This window comes from Arvicola amphibius, chromosome 2, assembly GCF_903992535.2.
Source record: "Arvicola amphibius chromosome 2, mArvAmp1.2, whole genome shotgun sequence".
Lineage (NCBI taxonomy): Eukaryota > Metazoa > Chordata > Mammalia > Rodentia > Cricetidae > Arvicola > Arvicola amphibius.
In genome coordinates this window covers 107691284-107700548 of record NC_052048.2, presented here as the reverse complement: position 1 = coordinate 107700548, position 9265 = coordinate 107691284, and the positions used below count along the sequence as shown (strand labels likewise).

Sequence of the window (9265 nt, the reverse complement as noted above, 5' to 3'; positions counted from 1 at the left end):
TTCCACAAAATGCATGGCACTCAGTTGGTATGAATGGCTTCCAAATGCTCATTTCTAATAGCCGTCAAAGTGATGCTGAAGTTGCTGTTCCAGAGAACAACACTGAGAACCACTCATCTGCAACCAACTATTTTAGGTGACAATGGTAACAACAAATTTCCAGTCAGAGATTAAATGATTACCCACAAAAAAAAATGACTGAGTACCCCTGTGAATTTTATTTTCTTGTTTTTCTTGTATTTTCTTTTAAATTTTCATTGCATTTATTTTAAAGATTTTTTATAGTTATTTTAATTATACATATGTGTGCGTGTGTGTGTTTGTACATGAGTGCAAGTACTGGCTGAAACCAGAACAGGCCATCAGATCTCCTAGAACTAGTGGTTTTGAGCTGCTTCCCTGGATACTGGGAACTAAATCCAGGTCCTCTGCAAGAGCAGTATGAGCCCTTAACTGCTGAGCCATCTCTCCAGCCCTTGCATTTATTTATTTATTCTGTGTGTGTGAGTGCACGTGTGTGCCATGGCACATGTGTAAAGGTTGGATGAAAAAATGAAGGATTTGGGTCTCTCCTTACACCATGCATACCCAGAAATCAGAAGCAGGTCATCAGCCTTGATGGAAAGCAACTTTACACACTGAGTCAGCTCACCAGCATAGTACCTTAGGGAATTTTGGGTTTGTTTTTTGTTTGTTTGTTTGTTTTGGAGAGGTGAGTTGTTTGTTTTGTTTCCTTTGTTTTGTTTTAGTGTTTGGTGTTTTGAGACAGGGTCTCTTTACATAACGCTGGCTATTCTAGACTAGGCTGGCCTTGAACTCACAAAAATCCTTCTCCCTATGCCTTCCAAGTGCTGGGGTTAAAGGCATGTGACACAATGCTCAGCTAATACCTTGGGTTTTAATAAAATATATTGACATTATTTGACAGAATCCACTTGAGATGAATTTATATTGTGTTTTTCCCTCCTTTTAGATAATCCAGCAGTCCTATGGAAAGAGAAAACCAAACAGGAGGTAGATACTTTCTCCTCATGGGATTCACCGAAGACTCTGACCTGCAGTCCTTCTTCTTTGGGTTGCTTCTCTCCATGTACCTCGTCACCATCATAGGCAACATACTCATCATCTTGGCCATCATATTAGACCCCCACCTGCACATGCCCATGTACTTCTTCCTCTCCAACCTGTCCTTAGCTGACATCGGCTTCACCTCTACCACCATCCCAAAGACTCTACTGAATATCCACACCAAACACAAACTTATCCCCTTCACAGGCTGTATCACGCAGATATTTTTTTTCATTGTGTTTGGATGTCTGGATAATTTACTCCTAACAGTGATGGCCTATGACCGCTTCGTGGCCATCTGCCATCCCCTGCACTATGTTGTCATCATGAATTCTTGCTTCTGTGTGATGCTGGCTCTTGGGTCCTGGTTAATCAGTGTCATGAGTTCCCTGCCTGAAACCTTGACTGTGTTAAGGCTGTCTTTCTGTACAAACATAGAAATCCCACACTTTTTCTGTGATCTTCCTGAAATCCTGAAGCTGGCATGCTCTGACACCCTTGTCAATAACATTGTGGTATATTCTATGACTATAGTCATAGCTGGTTTCCCTTTCTTTGGGATTCTATTGTCTTATTCTCAGATTGTCTCTTCCATTCTAAGAATTCCCTCAGCTGGAGGCAAGTACAAAGCCTTTTCCACCTGTGTGTCTCACCTCTTGGTGGTCTTCTTGTTCTACAGCAATGGTCTTGGAGTCTACCTCAGCTCTGCAGCCACATCATCTTCTAGAATGAATCTGGTTGCCTCATTAATGTACACTGTGGTCACTCCCATGTTGAATCCCTTCATCTACAGCCTGAGGAACAATGATATGCAGAAGGCTTTGGGGAAACTCCTCAGGAAGATGGTGTTTCTTGGCAAAGGGACCATATCAGGACCCCCAAAAATAGCAATTCAGTGAACTATCAGAAAACATATCTAAGGTAGTGACTAAACATCATCTAAGGTAGTGACTACATTTTTTCAGAAACAAGATTTATATTGTTTTTATTTATTCTTGAGAATGTCATGTATGCATATAAATATGATCATATATCAAAGGTCTCATATGTGGATTTTAAGAGAAACACTGAGACAAATCTGGGGGTCAAGTAGTTGATTAGAAGAGTTATTGACATCATGGACAGAGCAGCAGGAAGAAAAACATGGGCTCTGAGAGGAGTTCAAGCCCTAGCATCAGAGACAGACAGCATGTCAGTATCTCTAATGAGGATATTAGGGCCCATGTTGTAGATTCTAGGTCCCTTATTACAACTCTCTGAGAAAGAGGTAGTTCTCTCTGACAAAAGAGATGGCACTCACAGCACAAGTCTGAATCTGAACTCTCTAATTCCCAGGCAGGAGGCTGCAGGAAAGGTAAGGGGCAGGATATGTGGTCACCAGTACCTCCTCTGATGTGAGGTCATTTCTACTAGAAATCTGTTAGCTATATATTCAGAGATAGTGCCCTTAGTGAGGTACCTTCCAGCATCTGTAAGAGAAAGGGGGCTGCTTCGGGTATTGGGGGCCTTAAACAAGAATTTGGTCTGGATTCAAACACTATATTCATTTAATATTCACACACACACACACACACACACACACACACACACACACGTTTTACTCTTCAAACTCTCCTCCAACCCCCCCCCCACCAATGTGGCCTGCTCCCAGTATGAACTCCTTTTCTTTCTTTTTTATTAAACCACTAAGTCCAATTAATGCTGCCAGTATGTGCATTGGTATGGGACCATTTGTAGGAGCATGGGCAACCTACCAGTGGCCACATGCCTGAAAAGGAATAATCTGTCTCCCCCAGAAGTCAACAATTTCCAAAACTTCTCAGTTAGGGGCAGGTCCTCATGATTCCTCTTCTTTTCCATCATGGAACACAAATGTAGTACCATAAGAAATCAGGGGAGGGAGCAACAGGGTTCTTCCAAAATTTCCAGTTCTACAATGACTTTCATAATGCATTTTATTAAGTCCCAGACAAAGAATTCAAAAGAACAATTCATACACAGAGTATGAATTGTTTGTATTATTGTGTTTTTTTTTATTTTTTGACTGTGAAGGAGCTAAGTACAGCGAGACATTTCCTTGTGTGGGCTGCTAAGCTAAACCAGCATATATATTTTAAAGCTATCTTGAATTCAAAATATGTGTCTAAGTTTAGGGAAAAAATTTTCAAGAAAATGTTTAGAAAATCAAAGAGGATATTTATAAACCCCTGAATTAATTTGAAGAGACTATAAATAAAGAGCTAAACAACATAAGGAAGCCAATACAGGATATAAAAATGGAAGTAAAGAGAAATTTAGATTTAAGTTAAAATTTTGGTAATGAAAAGCTTCAATAAATTAATTTTTAATTAACAAAATCTCACTATTGAGTAAGGTGGAAGAGAGACTGAGAAGTTGAAGATAAGGAATAGGAAATGGAGCCTTCAAACTATAAAATTCAGAATGTATAAACAAAACCTAAAGAATCTAAGAGACACCACTGAAGGACCAAATTTATGGAAGGGTGAGGTGCATGCACTTATGTGTGCAAGCAAGAGGTTGATATCAAGTATCTCCCTCAGTCTCTCTTCACATATTTTGAGACATAGTCTCTCATTGAACCTGGACATTACTAATTCATCTAGACTGGCTGGCTAGCACTGGGATTATAAGTATGTATTTATGCACCCAGCTTTTTCATGAGTCCTGGGAGACTGATCTCACTTGGTGTGGGACCATGGTCTGTATTTTGTCAATTATATTTTAAATAAATGCTAATTGGCCAGTAGCCAAGCAGGAAGTATATGGAGGACAACCAGACAGGAAGTAGAGGTGGGTCAAGGAGAACAGGAGAATTCTGGGATGAAGGAAACCCATTCTTCTGCAGTCCTGTCCAGACACAGAAGAAACAAGATGTGACTACACCACTGAAAAAGGTACTGAGCCATATGGCTAACACAGATAAGAATAATGGGCTAAGGTAAGTTATAAGAGTTAATAAGAAGCCTGAGCTAATGGGCCAATCAGTTTATGATTAATGTAGGCCTCTGTGTGATTTCTTTGGGACTTAACGACTGTGGGAACCAGGCAGAACAGAAACCTCAGAGAACAAATGGTGCCCAACGTGTGAACGACTACGTCCACACAAAGCCAGACAGAGCTTGGGAAGTAATTCTAGATGAAAAAATAGAGTTAAGCATGGCTTATTGATAGCAGCATTTTCTAAGATGGGCTCTGCCCGCTAGAGGCAAGTGCTCTCATTTAATAGAGGCTTCCTGATTCAGTTTTAGCTGCAAAACCTTGCAACTCTTTTAAGAGGTCCTGCCAAGACACACTTAAATGGTGTTGATGAAAAGCTGACCGCATGCTTTTTGGTTTCAGTCCCTGTCAGAAAATAATTATAAATACACAATAAAGACAAATCCAAATGAAAAAAATCTCTAAATGGGTCATAGTGTTGGATAAATGTACATAGGCTTGGGAGAGAAAAGGAAAAAAGTATAGACAGTTAAATAAAACAAAGTCTTTAAAGAGATAGATTACAGACAGTCATAGATTAAAGGAGTAATGATAATAAAATAAATATTAAAAAGTAATAGAGGAAAAAATAAACCACATAAAGGTAGAATGTACACAGAGTATGAATTGTTTATATTATTGTGTTTTTTTTTTAATTTTTTGACTGTGAAGGAGCTAAGTACAGCGAGACATTTCCTTGTATGGGCTGCTAAGCTAAACCAGCATATATATTTTAAAGCTATCTTGAATTCAAAATATGTGTCTAAGGCTACGTTCTTTGGAAAAGAGGTTCTTCTTTTGTTTCCACAGAGGATGAGAGCCAGTAGATTAATTCCAGACTAATGTGGTTTGATGGACAAAGAACCCCCAAAAGGTTCCTGTGAACACCCCCAAAAATTACTTTGCCCAACAAACAGCGGGAAACACTTTGGAGAGAACTCTGCCCATATTCCCAAATGTTGTTTGTAAATGTTTCTTTACATTTAAGGGGGGATATGCTATAGGGATTTGAATTGGTATGGATCTTGGTTTATTGAGACAAATTTAAGGTCAATTTTGTTATAGTGTAGATAGATAGATAGATAGATAGATAGATAGATAGATAGATAGATGATAGATATAGATGATAGATGATAGAGATAGAGATAGAGATAGATGATATAGATATAGATGTAGATATATATATAGATTTCTGCTCTTGATTAAGGTATTCTGTTTGGCAGATCATTTAAAAGTATAATATATAGTTAAGAAATATAGATTGATAGAGTCATATATAATAGTCAAGCTTGTAGTCATGTTCGTTAGGTTTTCTAGATATAGAGAGATATAATTCAGTTAGATATTCTTCAAATCTTTCAGAGACCTACAGAATATGGCACTTAAAATGTTTTAAGAATTTAGGACTTTTCATGACAATGAGACACAGCTGCTCCTGGCAGCACCAATCTACTTCAAGAGGAAGATGGACATCTAAGAGGCTCCTTATGGAGTTTGTTAGCCATTTGGGTAAGAAACTGCTCTTGCCTGGACTGCTTGATGTTATGCTGTACGAACTGTACATGCAGGACCCACAGAGAAATGACTCCTGAACTTGCCTAAAGGTGAGACAATCCATCAGGGTTCCAGCTTCATGAAAGAGTGTACTAGACATTCTGCGGAATACAGAAGAAAGTGACTTACAAACTGTCAATATAGGCAGAACTGTCTTTGAAATTTCCTGCTTCATGGAAAAGTCTACTGGATACTAATGGGCCTGTAGGCTGAAGATGGATGCTCCAACATTACAGAAGAACTTTGGGTGAATGTCCAGACAGCAAGATATCTCTGTAATTTCTAGAGTTTTGGAAGTTGATTACAATGCACTTCCTATTTGCTTAGGTAATATTATATCCTTCTGGAGTCTTTGATAAAGTTGAAGAATAGATAGAAAATAGATATTAATATTGTAACTGTAATTCTTGCTTGATAATTGTTTTGTTACATGTAATCTTACTATTTAAAGTTAAAACTTTCCTTTTTATTTAAATAGAAAAGGGGAGGTATTGTGGGATTCCCCTCTGTATGATGTGACTACCATTAGTGAATAAAGAAACTGCTTTGAGCCTATAGCACATCATGGCAGAACTTAGGTAGATGAAGAAAACTAAACTGGATGCTGGGAGGAAGAAAGCAGAATCAGAGAGAAGCCATGTAGCCCCACCAGAGACAGATGCCAGAACTTTAACCAATAAGCCACAGCCACATGGCAATATACAGATTAATAGAAATGGGTTAAATTAATATGTAAGAGTTAACCAATAAGAATCTAGAGCTAATGAGCAGTGATTTAATTAATACAGTTTCTGTACGGTTATCTCAGTTCTGGGTGGCTGGGACAAACAGCCTCCTTACAACACACAGAGACTGAAGCAGCAAACATAGGGCCTGCATGAATCTGCCCAGGTCCTCTAAGTATATATTATAGCTTTTAGTTTGGTAAATTTATGGGACTGCTAAATGTGTAAATGAATGAATCTCTGATTCTTGTGCCTGCTTGTTTCTCTTTTTCTTACATTGGTGTCTGGTCCAGCCTTGATATGATGGTGTTGTTTTCTATTACTATATTTCATTTTATCAAAAAAAGAAATGAAAAGGGCCATATTATATTTGAATTTATCTTTAAATATGTAAGACTAAGGTAATATTAAGATAGGATTAAAATAAGATTAAGAATATATTGAGAAATTGCTTATGGTGTTGCTATAAACAAAATGCTTTTTATTTAATCCTTGGCCTTTTATCTGTAAGACGGATAATAAATATGAAGCATGATTTCTTCCCTAAAGATTAATTAAATTTATTGCATACATTTTGGGGGGGAAGAAAATCTAATCCAATCCCTCCCATAAACAAAATTGTGTACCATTATGTACCTTTTATCTAGGAGAATAAAATCATTTTTTAAACTCATTCTACTGTAATTTGGATCTAGCATAGCCCCAAAAGACACATGTATTTAAGGTGTGGTTCCTATTTTGGAACATTGGAAGGTTACTTAACTTTTATGAGGTGAGTCCTAATGTAGAGGAATCCTTTCAGTCATCAGGGATGTGTCTCAGAAGAAACTGATGGGCTCAAATCTACTTCACCATTGTCCCAACCCAAAGAATTTGACCAACCATGGTTTGAAGCCTTTAAATCTTTGAGTAAAAACAAACTCTGAGTGTCACAACAATGAGAATCTAACACAGAAACTTACTAAAGAAACTAGAGCAGGAGGGAAGGAGCAAGAAGGCTCCAAGAACTGGGGGAAGGATGCTTCTACCTCTTCATTTGTCATGCCTTTTCACACAAAGCCCTCTCTGAGGATGGAGACCTTCTAATACAAGGCAGGATGAAGGTATAAAGGCTGAAATTGAGCTGAATACTGGAGTCTCTGGGAAAGTTTCTAAGGGTCCAATGTGGAGTCCATTTGTTTGTTTGGATGGTTGGTTGATTTGTTTGGTTGTTTGGTTTTGCATGTTTGTTTGGTTGGTTAGTTAGTTGGTTTTGCTTCATTCTGTTTTGTTTTTAGAGGCCAGGTTTCTCTTTGTAGACCTGGCTGTCTTGGAACTTGCTCTATAGACTAGGCTAGCTTTGGACTCAGATTCACCTGCCTCCACCTCCAAAATGCTGTAATTAAAGGTGTTCACCACCTGGCTTGGAGTTGGCTTTATTAAACAGAACTGTCTCTTGCTTTTGCAAGGACTACTTTTAATCTCTGGTTAAATACCTCAGTTGCAAATAGATTGCATTAGATCTGAAGCTTCCCCCACCCCCATATTTCCCAGCTGTTTCTGCTCCAGGATTATCTTAGGTGCTTAAAGAATAATGTGAAGGTGTCTCAAAACACACCTTCTGAGGATTATTGAGACATAAGTAAGACAGCTATATCATGCCCCCTCTTCACATGGCTCAGAGAACTTCATGGAAGAGGGAGTAGAAAAACATTAACAGCTAGCAGTTGTGAAGAATGGCTGCGAAAGTGTTGCTGGAGTAGGAAGAGTTAGTTATCTCCAGAGCAGTGGCCCTTGTTAGGATATCATATGACCCTATGTGTTCTCTGGGCATGACAGGACTGATATACTCATGAATTCATAATGGCTCTGACTGTTTGCACAATACCTGTATAAGATCAATCCAGTCAAATTCCCATTATATATAAGAGAGGCTCATGGCTTTTCCCCTTGCTGAAAAGCCTTAGCATTTGAAGGCTGCTGGCATGGAAAGTCAGTGTTTTTTAGGAAAATAGCACCTGGTAGGTTGCCTATGATCCAGTGAAAGGCTCTACATCAGTGTACCCACTGATAGCATTGATTGGACTGAGTGGGCTATGAAAAGAGTGTAGTGTGAAGCGACGGGGCTGCGTCCCGCCGCCCAGTTCCCAGCAACCGGCTAACTTTATCCGAAATAATTACACGGAAACTGTATTCTTTTAAAACACTGCCTGGCCCATAGTTTCAGCCTCTTATTGGCTAATTCTCATATCTTCCTTTAACCCATATTTAGTAATCTGGGTAGCACCACGAGTTGTGGCTTACCAGGAGAGATCTTAACCTGTGTCCATCTCGGAGAGCAGCATGGAGACTCACTATGGCGAATGCCTGAAGCGTCTCCCCAACTCTACTTCCTTGTTCCCACAATTCTGTTCTGTCTACTCCACCTCTCTTAAAGGGCCAAGGCAGTTTTCTTTATTAATTAACCAATGAAAGAAACATAGACAGATAACTCTCCTCCATCATTGAGAAAGGAGTTTGTAGAAGTGGTTCTGAGAAGGGTTTGGAAGGGGAGAAGAGAGTGGTTATGTTCAAAATATATTGGATATATATGCAAAATTCCTAAAGAATGAACTTTTTCTAATCTTAAAAAATTAGTAGCCTGAGAGATGGCTCAAAAGTTAAGAGTACTGCCTGCTCTTCCAGAGAACTCGGATTTATGTCCTAGCACCCACATGGTTGCTACCATCTATAACTCCAGTCCCAGAGTATCTGGTACCCTCTTCTGGCTTCCATGGGCACTGCACACATATGGTGCACAGGAAAAACATTATCACACATAAAATAAAAGTAAATCTTTTTTAAAAATTAAATTTAGCTGAACTTAGATTTCTCTCCCCTATTGGAAAAAAAATGTGTTCAAGTTATGTTTCATCTAACTTAGGAAACTGTTAATTTTGTCT

The 9265-nt window shown here is 38.7% G+C and overlaps 1 protein-coding gene across 1 annotated transcript; it reads left to right on the top strand.

The window, feature by feature from the left end:
* The first annotated feature begins 989 nt into the window (after window positions 1–989).
* LOC119807287 (olfactory receptor 7C2) lies at window positions 990–1967 on the top strand. Its single transcript, XM_038319343.1, has one exon. It carries the CDS (start codon window positions 990–992, stop codon window positions 1965–1967), a length of 978 nt encoding a protein of 325 aa, XP_038175271.1.
* Window positions 1968–9265: the final 7298 nt, after the last annotated feature.

Excerpts from the sequence above, each read along its gene's own strand:
- LOC119807287 (XM_038319343.1), top strand. The coding sequence starts at position 990 with ATGGAAAGAGAAAACCAAACAGGAGGTAGATACTTTCTCCTCATGGGA.